Source organism: Drosophila rhopaloa, unplaced genomic scaffold (assembly GCF_018152115.1).
Source record: "Drosophila rhopaloa isolate 14029-0021.01 unplaced genomic scaffold, ASM1815211v1 contig_155, whole genome shotgun sequence".
Classification (NCBI taxonomy): Eukaryota; Metazoa; Arthropoda; class Insecta; order Diptera; family Drosophilidae; genus Drosophila; species Drosophila rhopaloa.
Window position 1 is genome coordinate 137,501 of NW_025335034.1, and position 19,731 is coordinate 157,231.

At 37.7% G+C, this 19,731-nt stretch overlaps 1 protein-coding gene across 1 annotated transcript in view; it reads right to left on the bottom strand.

Moving 5' to 3' along the window:
* The window catches only part of LOC108037692 (protein timeless homolog), a 75,208-nt gene that overhangs the window by 44,651 nt on the left and 10,826 nt on the right, over positions 1–19,731 (bottom strand). The window contains exons 6-11 of the mRNA XM_044457396.1: positions 18,695–18,818; positions 17,700–17,866; positions 8,719–8,890; positions 6,294–6,427; positions 6,079–6,159; positions 694–794 (exon numbers count right to left, since the gene is read on the bottom strand). Of these exons, the coding sequence (XP_044313331.1) occupies positions 694–794; positions 6,079–6,159; positions 6,294–6,427; positions 8,719–8,890; positions 17,700–17,866; positions 18,695–18,818 (779 nt within the window). The remainder of the gene's footprint in view (positions 1–693; positions 795–6,078; positions 6,160–6,293; positions 6,428–8,718; positions 8,891–17,699; positions 17,867–18,694; positions 18,819–19,731) is intronic.

Genomic DNA, 19,731 nt, shown 5'->3' on the forward strand with positions numbered 1-19,731 from the left:
ACTTGGCAGGAAGAGGAAAACAAAAAATGGAATAAAACAATTACGCGTTTAATATATTTTCATTTAGTCCGGCAGGACGAAGAGCTGCCAGAAAATAACGAAGGAAATATAGGGATAAGGGATAGGAATGGGAAGCTCGTCCTTTGCTGCCTCATTTTTTACTTTTAATGAAGCGCAAGAATTTCTGTTGGATAATTTGTTAAGCGAACTTTGGCGGCCCAGAGGACGAGGCATCTTGGCTAGAAGGCAAAAAGCCAAACGGAGCCTGCAAAAACTTAGACAATGCAACAAGGACACAGTTACACACACACAGAGACACACCGAAAGACAGAACTGAAAGTTGCGCTATAATTTGGCTTATTTCGGCCAGCAAATTTATAGAGTGGAGATGCAAAATGCTGCACCGGAAGTGGCCCCAACTGCCCAGGACTGTAAAACACAAGAGCAAGGACGAAGGACGAGGGGCGCAGAACGAGGCAACAGACAGCGCAAGATAAATGACACGCAAAAGCCAAGTGGCAGATTTTCATTTTTAATTAAAACAACGGTCAGGCAAAGCTTGTGCGAGCACGCTCTTCCATAATGCATAGTAATAAACAATAATTAAAGTGCTGGCAAAGGGTGGAGTGGTCCTGTTGTTCTCCCCACATTTGCCACTGTTTTTCCACTTCCTCCCGCTTTTTCACCACTCACCTGTTGTAATGTTGTACATGAAAATCTCACGCAGCAGCAGCAGCTCGTCTTCCGGTGCAGCGGAAATTGCACCGAACACTTCGTTCTCCGGCCAAACTTCCCTGCGGAATATAAAAAAGGGATCCGTTAGAAAGAAAACAAAAGAATGCATTGAATTAAAGTTTAAACATGGAAGTAGCGAGGAAATAGAATTATCAACCGGGATGCAACGCTACCCAGCCTTTAGAACTACATATAAGTTCAAAGTTATCTGGAGAGCGAAATAAATAGTATTATAGATGAACTTACAAAATATGAAATAAGAATACATGTAAATACAACATGTAAATATGTAAATACAATTAACCAATACTTTTGTAAATACGAAAACTTTGTAAACAACTTTATATTAGATCCATAAACATATTTAAGCCCCGAGCTGAAGGTCTAAGCTGCTATGGCTCTAACGAAACGTTAGCTCTTAGTTTCACACTAGTTGTTAGCTTTAGATAAATAAATAAATAAATTCAACATGATATTCAATATTTCGTCTTAAGAGGGTCTTACTGAAGGTAAATCGTAATATGCTTGTATTTTCTTTTCGAAACTTTTAACTCTACAAACGCAACTGGTTTAATTTAAACTAAAACTGTACCCATTTGTATTATTCAAATGTAAGGTATAATGTATAGAATTTCAAACAGTCATTTGGTCAAATGATTGGACTAATGGTTACCAAAATTTTTAATAAACAACAGAGGCTTGTATAAGCTGATTGCATTGGATTATAAAGTTTGCAATTCATTCGCATAGTTTAGGCTTTGATAAGCAGTTGTTCATTTTGATTTATTGAGCCGACTAATATCCAAGTACATAAAACTCCATGTAAATGTCGAATTTTCATTTTGTTTTGCATTCCAAACTAGCAAACTGTCTGTTAAAAGCTAATACTTGCAGAGCTGCTGGCTTAATGAAATCATTCGATTTAGTCGAAAATTCCCTTCAAATTCGACAAACATAACTCTTTGAATAGGCCTATATAAATCGGTATTATTATCCCCATACCAGCGTAAAAAAAAATAGCAGAAATAACAAGCGGGCAGCCACGTCATGATGCAAAAATCGGAGCGCTTTTATTCCAGGCAAACTGAAATTGATGCGTTTTAAATTGCGTCAGGATACACCGCCCGTGCTTCTTGGCCAGCATTTCACATGTGTGTGTGTGTCCTGCTTCCTTTCCTTCCCTTTTCAGAGCCAAACACAATATAATCCCCACCGCTCTGGTGATGCAGCGTTGCAGGCTTTTCGCAACGTTGCCACTGTTAATTTAATATTTGAAAGCAGCTTAATATGCAACGCACAGCAAAAACATAACGAGAAAGAGATGAAGCAACCACTCTATCCAGAAAGAGATAGCACGAGAGGATCCGACACTAAAATTACCCTAAAGGATATTTATTTAAAATGATAAAAACATGATTATAAGTAAATTTAGAATATTTTAAAATTATTATTATTAAATTATTCTAGTTGTACAGGTTTAAATATGAAACAAAACAAATGTCAAGAATGTTATCCCTACATAAAATATTACCTTACTAATTTGTACGTTAAAATAAAATCAAAACAATTTAATAAGTCGTATTATTTAAGGGGACTAAAAAATAAGTATAACATTTAAATGGTTACAGCCTTTCATCCCCACCTTTTTTGACTGATAAATGTGGTAAATGTAAGCACTAAAATTAGAATGAATTCGAGTGCTCTTTTTTCTCTCGAGTTCCATATTCCCAAAGGGCCAAATTTGTGTTGCAGTGTCATCGAACGGCCTTGCCCGCTGTGGCAGTTCAAAGCGCGCTGTTCTTGGCCATATCAGTGGCAAGCAGGCAGGAATGAATAGGAAGAGCAAGTCCTCCTAAGCGACATATTTATGCTTATTTGTGGCCGTGCTTGTAGGCGATAGTGCAACTTATGTTTCCCGCTGTCGCCCAGCCAATAAATTGACTGACATGGCCACGGCTACGCCCCTTGCTTCATGTATGTGTTTGTTTGTAATCCTGCGGGTCTCGTTTTCGGAGCTCGTTAGTTACCACCAGCAGGATACAACAATGGACCAAACACCATCCGCGGGGTGGCCGGAATTTTTCGGTTTGCGCCATCATTTGCGTGTGCTCATTTAAAAGTTATGCGACATATTTTTCGTACAACTTTTACAGCCATGCGGCCTGGCGATAATTAGCGGTTTTTAGCAAGCCAGTATATTGGTCAGGGACGAATATTGGTTAATTACCATGAAAAATCTATGAAAACCATCGGGATGGTGGTTGGGGCTTTTGGCTTTTTAGTTCGATTATATTCAATATTGTTGTGCTGTGCGGCCAGTGGATAACATATTTAGTGAAAAAATGTTTGGAGCTAAGCATATTAAATCACATTGAATGAAACTAGATTATTTATGAAACGATATGCCGACCAATGCAGGATTATGTTAGCTCAATTTCCAGGGGTTTTACCAGAAATTCAGTGATTAAATTTATAATAAGCTATTATGAAATGTTTTTAATTTTCCAGCTTTTTCCAAAAAAAAAAACAATATTAATAACTTAGGGGAGATAAATGTCATCTGTCTGTCTGATAAAAAGCATTGAAATTGCAATAAAGTGCTTAAATTTATAATTATATGCCGGGAATTTTAAAAGTGTATTTAAATTCCAAATATATATAATAGAAATTTGAATAATTATATAAAACTCTAAAACTATGGTTTTGAGGTAAAAAATAGTTTTTATAATTGTACATAAATTAAACGAAACTGATACGTTTATAGAGTGAGCAAGTCATGCAGATGCATTTTAAATACCTGCTGGAAAACTTTTAATCATTTAAGAATTAACTAGCTTTGTCTACAACGATCAAATAATATTATATAAATAAGATTTGTTTTCATTAATATAATATATTTCCTGGATAACACACTTCACAAATGAAATCGAAAATGCTCCATTATTATAAATAAGTAAATAAGTACATGTTTTTTCATTTAGAACTGCGGCACTTTGGTTTTAGATTTTCCTCACTTCAGATGGTTTATTTGCAACGCTAATGAACTTTTTTGAATTGAGCAAACGCCAGCCGAATGCTGGCTTAAAAGCTAAAATGATAAATATTTCCAGTCAACAAAATCAACAAGAGATGTGCAAAGGGGAAATAAAAGGCGAAAGCGGAGCGTCCCGTTGCTATGCTAAATAAGCGCATCAGCAGACGCTTAAATAAGCTTAGTTAAAAGGCGGGCAAAGTGGGCGGGACAGCGGTGGGTGGGGAACTGAAAGTTGGAACCAAAGTGAAGTTTGAATAAACATTTTGCGCATTTACTTCACTTAAAAGTTAGTTTTTTCCAAGCACATATTTCTGGGCACCCATTAAGCCAACGTCGGAGAAAGCAAAAGCAGCAGAAGGAAAAACCAGAAACGCTACCAATTTTAGTTTTTCCCTCTCGCCCAACTTAAATGAAAAACCCCTAATAGTGTGACTTGGCAAGTATTTAAAAATTCTGGGCAGACACACACTCGTGCACATCAGCCTCAATGCACTTACATGCCAGGCCATGCGTGTTGTGCTCACAAGCTCCAGTTTATTTTCAATATTTTGGTTACCCAAAAAAGGTTCTTATTGCCAGCTAGAGAGAAAAAAGCAGAGTCCTATAAAGTGGATAATATACCCTGAAGCTTTAAATTTACCATGCAAAAAATATATGGTTGCGAGTTATGTTTCATTGTTTTAATATTAATACACATATACTCTGGCAGTTTATGAACCTTTAAGAATAATAAATAAAACATATTGAAGGTATGATTTCAAGTTTTCTATAAATTAATATAACAACAAATTTTAATTATTTGTTTAAGAAGAGTTGAAACCTATTAAAATAATTAAACATAGTATATATAATTAAAACAATATTTTTTATTATGCATAAGCAATTTTTGAAAGCCCTAAAATATTTTGAAAATACTAATAGTTTCATCGGCTTTAGTAGTTTTTAAAAATTGGATGTGTAATATATAAAATGTTTATCAAAATACCAACTAATGGAACTCTTTCCTAGGGAATGCAAAATAAAGTGAGTGTAACCCCCAGGACAAAAAGTGCTAGGCAACGGGGCACAAAAAAGTTGCAGACAATGGCCAGACAAAGGAGTGGGACCCGGGGGCGTGGTCATGGGCAGTGGCGGCAGTGGGTGCAACCTTCGGGACTGCTCTATATGCATATCGCATTTTAATTTATTAGCACAAAAAGCGTCTAGACCTTTTTAAGCTACCACTGCAGCAGCCGAGTGGCAAGCAAAAATTGTATTTATTTTAATGCAACACTCTTCGTTGGCAACAATTAAAATGTACATAAATTTCGAGGAAGCATGAACATTATTATGAAGCCCTCTCACTGGCAACACTTTCCTCCAATTCACCCAATCAATTTGCACAGAGCAGGAGCCTCCAGCATCGAGGTCTCCTATTTGCAGATGCCATCGATTGGATTCCTTTGAGACAGGTCTTCCGACCAGAACCAACAGGCAGCAGGTGGAAAATTTTAATGAGGTTGTAATTAAATGACTTGGAAATATTTAAGCCACGTTTTCGATTGCTCCGGCACCAGCCTTTGACACTGCGACATCTGCAGAAGCTTCCGTGCGGGTGGTGTTGGCCTTATTTAAATGTTGACGCGCAAAAGATAAATTATTTTCGCGCAATTTTCCCGAGTAAACAATAAACATTTCTCGAGCGCGTCTTCAATGGGCTTTACATAATTGAGCGGGCAATTAAATTGAAAGGCAAGTACATCCCAACAGAGCGAGGAGCTCCTCTGACCTGGTTCCATCCACATCCACATCCACCTCACCTTCTCTGCGGTTTCTTGACTGAAAAATTGCAGGCGGCAGGGACAAAAACCGGGAACCGAGAAATTGCCTGAAATGCAGGGCACCACCGACTCTTATTATCTGGCAAAAAGGAGCGCAAGGACAAGGAATTCCGGGCGCTGCCATTATCTGTAGTTACCGGGGTGCCAGCGTGCTCTGCCTTAACAATAAATAAAAACTATTTAATTTAAGGGCAACACAGGACAGCGACGGTCTTCGTGCCTGGGAGAAAAAATATGAAAAATAAACAGGAAGAATATAAAATTCGATAAAAGCCAGCGAAGTCTCGCACAAAAGGACACAGGACGAAGCGGATTTTTTCCCGTTTTGGCTAGAGTTAATTTATTATGCGAATTGCTTTCGTACCTTTTCCATCGCCCAGTCAATGTCAAGTTATTAAAGAGGGATTTCAAGGGGATTACGTCAGAAGCTCTAACAACAGAGTTCAGAGACCAGCCAATGGCATTTTTAATGTCCACCACCCAACTCACCTGGCGGCCCGCAGAAGGGCGATGGCCTGGTCCAGATTCTCGGAACGCAGCAGTTTATTTATGCGAATCATGCAATCCTCGCTGAAAGTAGGAGAGGACCAAGAAACATAATAAGAACACGTTGCACAATTGGAAACCGAACTGGCTGCGGGTTAATAATGGTTTCTGCCGAGAGTAAGGAAGGAAATAAATAGGAATAGTTGCAACGAACTCACCGCTGATCATCGATGGGTTTCTCGGATGCAGCATCGAAGGGCACCGGCTGCTCGTCCTCAGGCATTTCCAATTCTGTGGACAGCAGGCTGCACACTTCCGTTGCCATTTCAGCCCATTTGCTCGACAATTCTTCCTGCAATTATGCATTAATAAATTATTTATAATTTGCTATTGTTTGCAAATGGATAATCACAGAGGGAAATTAGTCGTTACGTAAATATGAAAGCGGCAGAATTAATTATACCACATAGGCAGTTATATTTATAACCAAATATCTAATAATACTTGCCAGCTATTTGCAAGTGATAGATAAAATCGATTTAAAACAAAACTAATGAAATGTATTTATAATTGGAATTCGTTTTCATAAAATAACCAACTGCTATGCCCAGAAGCATATCAAAGTTTACAAAGCTATACTTTATCATTTAGATAAATAAGGAAATTTTAAATGAGTTAAGACTAAAAGCAATTGTATAGCACCTACTCTAGCTCTTTCCTAAATTATGCATTTTATATTTAATTCAAAAAGGCTTAATCTCTGTATTGGTATTTTAATTTTATCTATCTAGACCAGACCAGAATTTAAAATATGCTGATTACATTAGTCTTTGAAAAAAGAGATACAGACATAAACAATTGTTTTCGTTTTTTTGCCTTTTTTGACCTGTTAACAATGCATATTAATTGAACATAAACGGGCGGCGTCCTTCTAATCACAAGGGCATGTAAATGGAAAAGTATTTTTATTTCATTAAATTTCCGATCCAATGGCAAGGGGAAATTACTATTTATACATGAGAGACAATACATCGTTATAAAAAATCAATTAAAAAGCAATAATAAAAAAAAACTAAGTATAAAATAACATTTCATTGGGATTAAATAATAAAAAATGAATAATAGCAATGGTATCTTAAAGTCGCTTCACTACAATGATTTTTATTTATTTGTTTTATTTGATGTTTGCTTTTTTTACACGTTACACAATTCCATACATTTCGTTTATCGCTCGTTTTACTTTTCGCATGTTAAAAGGGGAGGAACATGCAAATGTTTGTGCCGTGCGGCGTTTGTCATGTTTTTCGCTCGGCAGCGAGGACAAATATTTATAAATTAATTGTTGAAAAATTGATGCGCTGAACGCGTTTGCGTGTGCCAATAACAATAGCACAGCTACACGACCGCAGCTATACAAATAAATATGTCAAAAATTAACACAATTGAAGGTTGCAGCAAAAAAATAAAATTAATCTTGTTCGCATCAGCTTCCACATCCCTTTCGAGACCCCATGTCCTTTGCCCAACGAGCACCCCCGGAAAAAGGACCATACCGGAGGCCACAAAATGCGCAGAAAATGCCCAGCCTTTGCAGGTTGCAGTTGCAAACAGTTGTGGAAACTCCAAAGGCCAGTGGGCACTGCCCGGAAATCACGCTCAGCGGTGCGTCCTGTCCCAACGCGACAAAGTGTGCAAAAACAAAAGATGGTTAGGAATACAAAAGAACCAAGGCACGCAGAAAAAATCGAACTTCAAATACTCTGAAAAGTTGTTTTTTAATTTTTTAAGGACAGTTTATAGCTGCTACCATTTGTGCCTACTAATTCAAGTGAACATATACAAAATTATTTAATACAATTTTAAGTTTAACATTGCTATTTTTATAGGTTGTATCTAATCAAGATTTATTTCTATTGAAGTATTTTATAATATGAATTAAGGCAGTAATAGCAGTACTGTATTTATTAAAGCGTATGTTGGAAAACAAGTAGTATTTAACGCAGCACTGAGCTTTTTGAAAAAGGTCAAAGCTGCAAAAAAAAACGGAAGCCTGGCAGAAATCCTGGCGAAAGTTTTTCCCATTTTTCGCAAGTGTGAGAGTGTGTAAGTCCGCGGGTGCGTTAACGAAGGTCACTTGCAATTGTGCACCATGAAAATAATACGCACACGAAGTAGAAAGTACACAAAAGCCCCAGTCGTTAAAATTGAATAATATAGAAACGTCGTTGGGGTAGACTCCTGTTTTTTCGTCCTGTTTTCTTCCATATTTTCAGTCAATTAAATTTCATGATCAAACACATAAATCTTTAACGGTCATCGCATAGACGACAATTGTTTTTTCTGTATTGTATTTCTTTGCTTTGTTTGCAATTCGTTTTAAATTTTATTGGCAATTTAGGTCGTATTTTATGGCTTGCACAGCGGGTGCTGACCAGCAGGCTTAAATAAAGTTATTTAATGCGGCCATTTATTTTTAAAACATTAAACAGGGTATATCAAGACAGTTATTATTTTGAGTAATTTTCGAAAAGTTTAGTATCCTATATTACAAAAAAAACTTGATATTTATTTGCTTAAATTATAAAATGAATATATAACACCTTTATTTTTGATTCTTTTAATTTGTAATATGGCATTTCTCACCTCAGTGGGTTGTGGTGCAGTTGACGGTTTGGAATTGGTCGCCGGCTGCTTCTTCTTGCGACCCCCGCCACCACCGCGCCGCTTGTCCTGCACCACCACAGAGTCCTGGCAGAAGCGCTCCATCATTTTAATGAAAACGTTGGCCGTTTCCACCACATCGCGAAGGAAAACCCTGTGGAGATGGAGTGTAGAGGTTAGTTAACAAAATGAAAATATATTGTAATTAAATTCTGTATTATTTGTGTGCACAGCACATGTATCCAAATTGAATTTGTTGCATGTTGGCACCGTCTCTTTATAAAAAATGCATGCCTCATTGCACAAAATTCAATTAAATGTGGCAAATGCTTAATTTTTTTTAACTCAATTTTATTGGGTCGAATTTAAATTATAAATAAATATTTATGTTTATTCGGCACCTTCTGTAATTTACAAGCTTGGTTGTTCAATAAAGTGATCAAATCAACATTTAAAGGGTTTGTCGCAATAATTTAATTTAATTTAAATTTTAATAGTTTTCACCTATGTTTGAAACTCCGACAGAAAAGATATAACATGAATTAATTAGAAAATGTTCAGTAAATCTTCGGCTTCAGGCGACATTTATAGAAAAAGTAATTAAAGCCGAATTAAGATACTAACATTTTTCATTCAATTTCAATCAGAGTTTTATACCAGTAAATCACAGTTAAAATTGCGAACGCCACAAAAATTTTGCAGCATAATCAGTTTTTTATGAAAAACATTTTTAAAAATTGAACACTCACAGTACTTCAACAGGACAACAATGGATTACTCGAAGTGATTATATAACACACAATAAAATCATTTTAAAAATAGTTTTTCAGAATTCACTCTATTTTCGTTGAATTAAATCTATGGAAAATATGTGTGCATTTTGTAGTATATTTTAAATTTAATGGTTTAAACCTTGATAAATGTATTAATAATAGTAATTCATGGAAAAAATGCAATAAATTTTATAAATTCATGAAGAATTTCATATGTATAAATCAAAGTCGAACATCAATAACCTTTCGGTGTTTATTGAATATCATCGAGTACATTAAAAAGGCCAAAAGATGCCCCGCCCCCAACAGTCTTTCCGCCCACTCACCGGCATCGAGAAAAAGTTCCCCACCATGACTGGCTAACTAACCCAACCCGATTCGGGCTGAGTGATGATGTGGCCCCTCATTTTGGCGTTGCCTTTGCTGTCGAAGCCGATGACGCCTCCAATTAGCAAATTACCCTCAAAATGTGAAAAGGCAACCGACAAAAAAAAATGAAAAAACGAGGCAGAAGACAGCCGCCAAACTGCCAAAATCAGCTGCCGCTATGCAGACCTAACTTCCGCTTTGTTTTTAGCCAGCCCCAACCCGAAATATAAAAGCCAACGTCATTGTGCACGTCAATTTGTTAAAATGATTGATTGTCGTTTGAATAATGAAAATCGCGCGAGTCACCGAAAAGGACAATTCGAAACAGGCCCAGTATGCAAAGTAGGCGGGCCTTAATGGGTCCCAAATATAGTAACCAATAAATAGAGATGAAAAAGCTATGTCAAAAATGGGAAGGTCAGATTTGTTTGAAAAGTCCAATGTGTTATCTATCTTGACAAGGCATTTCAAATTTTTAGGTATTCAATGAGTGGAAAGTTTAGCTGATTTCTTAATCATACTAGAAACTTTGAGTATAAAAGTATTAAAAACATTAAAATATTATGCATAGAATATGTGAAATTGATTGCGGACATATTAATTATACCCGTTACTCGTAGAGTAAAAGGGTATATTGTATTCGTGCAAAAGTATGTAACAGCTAGAAGGAAGCGTTTCCGACCCTATAAAGTATATATATTCTTGATCAGGATCACTAGCCGAGTCGATCTAGCCATGTCCGTCTGTCCGTCTGTCTGTCCGTCTGTCTGTCTGTCTGTCTGTCCGTATGAACGCTGAGATCTCGGAAACTATAAAAGCTAGAAGATTGGCATTTTGCATGTAGGTTTTAGAAGTTCCTACGCAGCGCAAGTTTGTTTCAAAATGGTGCCACGCCCCCTTTAACGCCCACAATCGCTTATATACGATTTTAAAAATTTAAATATTTCGGAAAAGTAAAAAGGCAGTTTTATTGAACCTATCGAAATGTAGAAGAAATTTTTCAAATCGGACCATTCGTTAAAAAGTTATGCGTGATCAAAGTTTCTATCTCCATCTCCCTCGCACTCCCTTTACCTATATGACTATAGCGTTCTCTCTTGTTTTTAATTAAATTCACGAAATACCTGAATACTTCATAAATAAAATTATGAATTGTTACATTTTAAATCGATTCTTACTTTTATGAGTTTTAAAAACAGAGAGTAAGAGGTACACTGCCCAAGCTGCCGAATCGCTGCACCGATTTCAACATGATTTGACAATATTTTCACGAGCATACGTGGGAGTAATCCATATTCAAGTCGTTCAGCGTTCACCACTCTAATTGCCGTGTCCCAGGTCCATAAAAGTGGCAACATTGCGTTGGCGGTGAAAATGGGAAATGGCCAAAAAGGTCGCGGCGCTGTCACTCAGGCGATGCCACTAAAATTTATGCAAATTCATTGCGAATTTTAATGCCCCGCGTGAGCTTCGCTGCAGGAACTTCCAGCATCGGTATTTTCGAATGCGGTCAATGTGCCACAACGCAGCTGGCGAGGTGACCATGGGAGCCGGCGACCGGGGAAATGAATTTGTAATGAAAGTGGTTATCCGGCATTCGGTGCCCCGGCCAACAAGAATCGATGGCATAGATGCATAGACATTTAGCCAAATTAAACAGGCAAATAATTCAAAAGCGTGGGGTTTTTTGCGACATCTAATAAAAGTCAACGCCTTTTTTTAACAGTACGCACAGAAAATTCTGGGCAGTGCTGGTATTTCGATGTTCAAAAATCATTGGTGGATTCCAATAAGTTATAAGTTATAAGAAGCTTGCTATTAGTATCTTGTTTTAAGAGAAATCTTGAAAGCTGTACCAAATCTAAATAAACATAATTAACATTTTTAGTAAGCCTTTTTCGACATCTTACATTTTTTTAGGTATTTAAAAATGTTTCTGTAAATATTCAAGTTCCGAATTCGTCGTTGCAAATAAATTATTGAGTAACAGATAATTCGATTTGTTCATCCTGTGGTGTATTAAATTCAATAATGTAGTCTATAAAAAACTCTTCCTAAATCGTAAGGAATTCCTTTAGAAACTTAAATGTAATTAATTAGATGCTCAAAAGGCAACTGGAATTATTTGACGCAATACGAACGATTATGGAAGATCTAAACTAGGAGCATTAATTATTATCAGTCCCAGTGCTTAAGGTAGTTGCTTCACAACGTTTACTTAACCACCTGAATTTTGGTTTCTTGCTGAACTATTCTGTCCAATTAGGAGTCCCATAAATTACACATCTATAATAGAGCTAAACAAGCCGAAGATTAAACAGCCGCATAAAGCAGTAGTTGAATAGAAGCCAGTTGGCATTTATCAGCCAATTGCAAAGATATTTGGCCATTTGTATTGATCAAGAACTGTCGGCAGTGACCACAACTGCCAGGAGTTTGAGTCCGGGGGTGGTCGGAGTCACAATTGATGATAAAAGGGCTCAGTTGACTGCAAGGCGCAACCGACAGGCGGTGAATGGATTGTGGTGCACGTGGATTTGAAATTTGAGTGGTGCTATGTGTGTGCACCCCTGCCTCCGTGTCCATATCAGTTCCTGTCTTGTTTGCGGGTGCTGTGTGGTGCACATTTGATGATAACTGAAATGTGAAATGAATCAAGCGCAGCCACGTTAGCGGCGATGTCACCGCAAAGATGTCTGTGGCGGCAGCATTAACGTAGCGCAAAAACTGCTGGTAGCTGCGGACTTTGGAGTCACCTACTACTATCTAGTGCTGAAAGCTTAGCTATTTTGCCGCACTTTAGTGGCTGAGATGTCACAAAAATTAGGTAATATAGAAACGCTGTCATAACATCGCACCTTCCTAATATTCATTAAGCCTTTTTCCCAAATCAACCAGTCAAAAATATGAACTTTTATATTGTAGTTTTGCAATATCAACTGCATATTTTTTTTGGATGTCAGCAAATAATTTGTAATTGGATTTAAAGCATAGGTGGCCATAATCTCACGCACTTATATTATGCGTTTTGCAGTATTTTGGGCCTATCATAATGAATTTTCCGCAAAGAAATGCGTTTAAGGGTCAGTACTCAAATTATATCACTCATACGCACAGTTGTCCGTGATCGTACAAATTGTTTTTGATAGACATTAAGTATGGTATGAGTATTCTGGAAACTTTGAGACGATTTCCTAACAGCTTAAACTCAAAATAAAATATTTTCATTTTCGAATAAAATAATTTCACTACCACATAAAACGGAAATGACATTTTTTAAATCAACCTAGTACTATGTACACGGTTTCATTCAATTTGGAAAGATTTTTTAAAATACTTTTTTTAATTCAGAATAAAACACAAGAGTCTACGTGTATGTTTTATATCATTTCTCTCAACTCAGATGACTAGACAACACTGCTAATGGTGGTGGTGCTGCTGCTGGTGGTACTGCAGACGCTGATGCTGGTGGCACCTGACCACAACGCCAAGTAACCGCAGCGGATAAGCGGGTGGGCGGTTTGATAGTTGCACAACATATTGCATGCCACAAACCATTTTACAAGCGGATCCAAATCGATTGCCCACCTTTCCCGCCCTAATGATGCGCAGGTGCAAATCGAGTCACCCCAACCCTTTACTCCTCCTCTCAGTTCCAGTTCTACACAAAGACAAAAGATGTAATAAGTTTACTAAAATAATTGTATGTTAAACCATGTTTACACATGCACAAGAAAATTACATTTTTTAGCAAATGAAGAGCGGCTGAGTTCGCTTCAGCAAAAAAAGTAAATATTAATATTTACCTTAAGCTGAAAAAAACAAATACAAATCACAGTAAACTTACAAAAAAAAATAAGAATACATTTTATAATAGTTAAAAAAAACACATGTATATCTGAGGATAAATTAATTTGTTTCGAAAATGTTTAAGCTGATTAGGTTTGTTTTAAAAAAGGTATCTTTCCATTTCTTGGTTTAAACTCCCTATTCTCTCTATGCACACATACTCAATCTCAAGCACATGTGACCAACGAAGCCTGGCGTCAGGACAAAGATAAATCGTTAATAAATTATTTATAATTAATTTGTATGCACGCGGTTTTGTAACTTCTGGCTGCCCTGCTGTTGTTGTTGCGCCTGATTTGATATTCGCGTTTACGCTGATTAAATGGACGTCGACAGCCACAATGGCAGGGAAAATGAGAAGAAGAAGTTCAAGTAGCAGCAGGTTGAGCATACAGAATTAATTAGAACACTTGGGTGTTTTGGGGTTGGTCAGCAGTGTTCAGGGGTTTGGGAGGTCAGGGGTTGTGGATCGGGAATCTGGAATCTGGAGATGGGGATTGTCTTCGCGCCGAACTTGAGCGCATGTTGAATAAATGATAAAATGTAATTGCGCCCCGACACCGACCGGCAGGACGATTATTTGCGGGCAGTTTCTCGGGATGTTGTTGGCATAAGACGTTTATAATGAAAATATTATTAATTATGACAGCCACAACAACAATGACTGATGGGCGTCGAATGCCAGTGTTGTCGCTCTAGCCATTTAATGAATATTTATGTCACTCGAAAGAGAAAATGGCACCAAAAATAAACAAAAATAAAGCAGTCAGAGGTGCATCCAGCTTTTCAATCAAATACTTTCCATCGTCTGTTATTTTTATTAATTTTCTATCTGTTTTTAATAGATTTCTAGGCCCGACCTAACAAATCTTATTTTTGAGTATTCAAATATTGATCTACTATATTTTAAATTAAATAGTTATTATTATTATTACAGCCAAATTTTCTTTTCGATATAATTGTAAAAGAATTATAGGCCCGCTGTAAAATACCATATTTTTAGCTATTTAAAGACTGATCTACCATATTTTTAGTACAACTTTATATACTACTGCTAAAATGCTTTTGATATTAAATAGTTATTATTATTATTATCGCCTAAATTCGGACATCACTGTCGCCTCCAAATCAGCGACAAAATGGGTGGCATTAATCTGGGAGAGGCAGATAGGTGGCACGGACTGCTTGGCGGGGTCATAAATTATTCATCTTGACACCGAAAAATCTTTAATCTGTCAGATACTCAAAACACTGATTGCAGTTCAAAAGGCAGCAGCATTTACATGATTGCCAATTGGCCTGCTTAATTAAAAGCTGTTCAACTCGCTGATGACGCAACTTACTGTTTAATCGATTTAATTCTATAAACCAACTATTTTCAACTCGCTCCGCATTAATCATGCTCCAATTAAGCCACAGTTGCTGCCCCAGCGACAGCCCACAGCTGCAGTTACATGCCAGTATCTGTATCTGCGTTTTGTATCTGGCATCGCAACGAGTTTCCTGAACCCAACCAACCCATCCTGCGAACCTCTGTCAATTCCATGTTTGCGCGCTAAATTAATTTAGTCAAAGCTTTGAATTCGCCAGTGCCCCACTAACAGACTCTCAGACCGACTAACTAGAGCCCGTCCAACTGGCTGATGCGATGCGTTGATAGTCGACAGTAAAACCCATCAGGCACACAACAATTTGTTTATCAGTTTATGTGTCATCGGATACAGTGGAACGTTTAAGGAACGGACTAAAGTCCAGGCATTTCAATTGGATGAATTATCCAACTTATCATGTGAACAAAGTTCGATTATTTTTTTAAAAGATATTTAGGAACAATAATTGTAATAACTAAAAGAAAAGTATTTTAAATAATAATAAATTGGATTGCATTCAACAGAATTACATTCATCAATCATGATTTAAATGGTGTTTAAGGCCGATGTTCAGCTTAAAAGATTATGTTTGCGGTCGCCAATGGTGTTTTTATAGCTTACTCTAAAACAACAATGCCCATACTCGAAACTTTATCAAGAAAAACACCGTAAATAAATGAAAAGAAAAACATCTCCCAGTGGCGTAAAAATACAAAGCAACATATTAATTATTTAATTTAATTCACATTTTAAAAACATGTTCTTCCAGGCTTTCTTTTAGTTTTGTACGACATTGTTTGGCAATTGTTGCGTTTATTTTTGTATACAATAAGCAAATTTCAGCCATGGCCCGAGTTCAATACGTTGTATTATAATATATCCAATTCCATTTTTTAAAAAGGCTTTTTATTTTATCCATTTTTCTTGTATGGAGAAACTTTTTAAGTCCACATAAAAGAATTCTATATGCACAAGTTGGGTAATTTAATTAAATGAAGAGTGACAAGCTCAAAAACTTGAACGACCCATGGTATCTCTTTGCCACTGTCATTCGAGTCTGTGACACAGAAATAAGTTTTCAGGCATTTATTGCAGGTATCACTCTACATACAGCACTCGGAGTCGAGTCTGTTTGACAGGCGAATTTGTGCAGCCATTTAGAAATATTCAAGTGAGTCTAACTCTTCATGTTCGGCACTAAAAAATTGCAATTATCTAAATGGATTGCGTAGTGGAAGTCAGTTAAAAAGGGTTTGCGCTCACCCATGAATTTATTTTCTTTTTAATAGCTTTTTGAAAATCATGCAAGCACGGAAAAGTACGATAATATTCTTTGATACCTATCCAATTGCTGGAAATAAGTGAGTCTATATGAAGCATTTGCTGTGTCAATGAACCTAATCTTTCAGATGTACTCAATAAAATGTAGGTAATGAGTTAAAAACACTCTAGACCTGCGGGTAAATCATGAAAATCCCAACTGAATCTGTTGAAGCTCCACTATATTCAATGCTCTGCAGCGATTTATTAAGTACCCGCAGTGTGGATTGAAATAATCTCGATTCAGTTCCCGTGCGGTGAACGCGCTGTTAACTCGGCAATTAGGATGCAGCCAAGGTGCACGAATTGCCCTAAAAAAAATACACTACGCTACATGGGTTGGCTTCCAGCAAATGGCATAATTTTTATGCCAGAACACGCGTGCAGCACATGCTTGTAAAATCAATTAAACTTTTAGCCAACTTCCATTCCCGCCGCACGAGGAATGTGCAACTAGTTCATTTGGCGACTCCTGCTTTTGGAGGAACACACGCATATATAAGCATTCCACATTCACTCCATTTAAGGGCAGTGTTGTCGGGATATATATTAGCCAAAAAGGTGTGAGAATTATTCATAAAATGCGCAACAATATAATGAAATGCATAATCGTTAAATTTTTCCATCTTAAGAAACTAGTGATAATATACTACTTAACTGATTTAAATAAATATATTGGCTAGTAATAAAATGCCATAAAAACATTGTTAAAATGTAAATTGACAGCCAAAAGGAATAAAAATATATAAGGTGTTAATTCTCAATTTAAGGTATAGTAATGCAATTATTTTTAAGCAATATAATTGTGTTTAATTTGATGTAGAGTTTTCTGCTGCCTCGAATAGAATATGGAAACCTTCAGCTTGGCAGCACTATCACGAGGCGTTGGCGACCCAGCAGACATCTGTGCAAATAGCCGAACAAACAGAGCAGGACTCAAGACAAAGGCATGCCGCCAAGACAAACAATGCCTGATTGTCGGGGCGAGGTCCTGGCAGAAAGGGCGATATCCTGACAGGCCGCACTGCATATTTCGGTGGGGAGCAACTACACCGAGTGCTCGTAGTAATCCCATTAGAGGATGTGTGTTTGGCTTGCTTATTTGCGGATGCCACGGGGTCGTGGCCGTTATCTATCAGAAATGCAGCCAGGCCGGGTTTGGGATGGTTTCCAAATTCGGTTTTGGGATGAGGCTTCTGGATTTAGCATGGCCGGAAGGGCAAGTTATTTCCAATCGGAATGTATGTGCATAGTTGGAATAGTTATTCGCTCGGGTACTCACTTTGTGCTGTGCGCCTCATTGTAGTTCATTAACAAATGCAGCACTGTCTCCCGATACTCCAGTACATAGCACACGTTGTTCAATAACATATCGAAAAGGGCCCGCGCGTTGTTGTCATCCTTCAGCTTTTGCAGTGCCAGCAGGCTTTGAAGCAATTCCCGGAATGTCTTTAATTAAAAAATTGGTAAGCATTAACTTGACAGACGCTCGAGCATTTGATTGGTGAGGTGAGCTGGGGTGAGGTGGGGTATGCTGTGCGGTGCATTGTAATGAGACTTGGATCTGGCTTTTAGATGGGGACCACACACATGTTAGTAATTATAAACGCTCTCGATTCCTTGTGGACAGTCCGAATATTCTTGGTGTAAACAGAACTGATTGGGCTTTGTCGATTTGGTTTGTTTGTTAAATGGTAATGAAGCTGGTCAGAGTACCATTTAATCATTAGTTTTTACCTACTTATTAAAAAAATACTTTTATAGTAGTGACTATGAAAAATTGGGCCAAATTCCGAATACATTTTTTTATCCAGTTAAACATTCAATTTGTCTCGAATCTAATAACTTCAGATATTCCATTTGTTATCCATTTAATTGGTGTGAGACATAAACTCAAATCTTGAGCCTGCAGCTCAACGGAACCTTTGGTGCCAAGCATTTTTAACTAATCCTTGGCAAAGCTCGCTGTTCATTTGAAGTTTCCCCCATCATTCCGGTGGGCTTAAAGGATGCGTGGAGCTTGGCTTGAGTACTGGAGCCGAGTGCCGAGTAGCCAGTGCCAGGCAGCAAGCTTAATCCAAGGCAAACGTCGAGCGGCAGCTGAGTGCCCCAAAAGTGCACTTACTGGGCCAGAGCAAACAACAACAGACCCGCACACACACTTTGCACTCGGCTTAGAGGGCGCCCCGCGAAGGGGGAGGGGCAGCAGGATGGCAGGATAGGATGAGATGGGATGGAGAAGGACCTGGAGCTGGATCTGGAACTGGAGTGACTTACCAAAAGGGCTACATGCAGTCGCTTGGCCCAGAGACGCGCCTGTTTCTTGTCGCTCACAATCATGTCCATGTCATGTTGCATGCGCGTCAGGACCCAGTGGAAGCATTGCACGCTCAACGATTCGCTGCGAATGAAATGGAAAAAGCCAACACGGTTACGTTACATACAAGAACACAGCAAGAAAAGTGACAATCTTATGTATCAAAAACCACATTTTAATCATTTAAAACAAGAAACATCCGTCTGTTTAAATATAAAAATCATGTCCCTATTAGATATTTGGAGTAAATCAAAATTCAATTGAACAGTATAACCTGTACTTTTTTGTTAGATTTTAAAACAAAAATGCAACAAATTTTTCATAGCTTCATAGCTTAGCTTCTTGATATGAAGAAAGAAATTTGTGTAAAGAAAACAAGAACGTACGGCATTTTTATGACATATTTTCTAATTTCTGCCAATCTAGATGCTACATTGTTTAAACTGATGTATTGTTAAATATTTTGCTTTGAGTGTACCTAGCATCATATATGGTGCGATTGGATGTGTTTGAGTGCATATTTAAGTAGTAGATTTCTGCATTAAAGTTGGCCAAAGTTGGTAACAAGGAACAGGAAAACAGGTAAGCAGCTTGCCGTCTGCCACTTGCAACTCGCACAGCGAAAAACTCATTAACAAAATTAATTTTTAAGTAATCTAGAATTGAGCGCCAGCCAGCCTAAGTTCCAGTAGCCCCTTCGCCTTCAATATTGCGGGGACCAGTGGGCGCTGACATGCCGCACGTTTTCCGGTTGCCACCCACCTAGCCCTCTCCTGCACCACCCAACCATGCCACCCATTTCCGGTGGCTGCAGCATTTGCCTGCAACTTGGCTAAATTAGCAGCGCAACGATTGCTACGACCACCATTAAAGTTTTGCGACAACGTCGAGAGCATTTGAAGAGGCATTAAAAACAAATTAATTACAGATGTGCGGCAGCAGAAGAAGCAGCAATAAAAACCGAAATAAATAAATTATAAAATCAATAAAAGTGCAA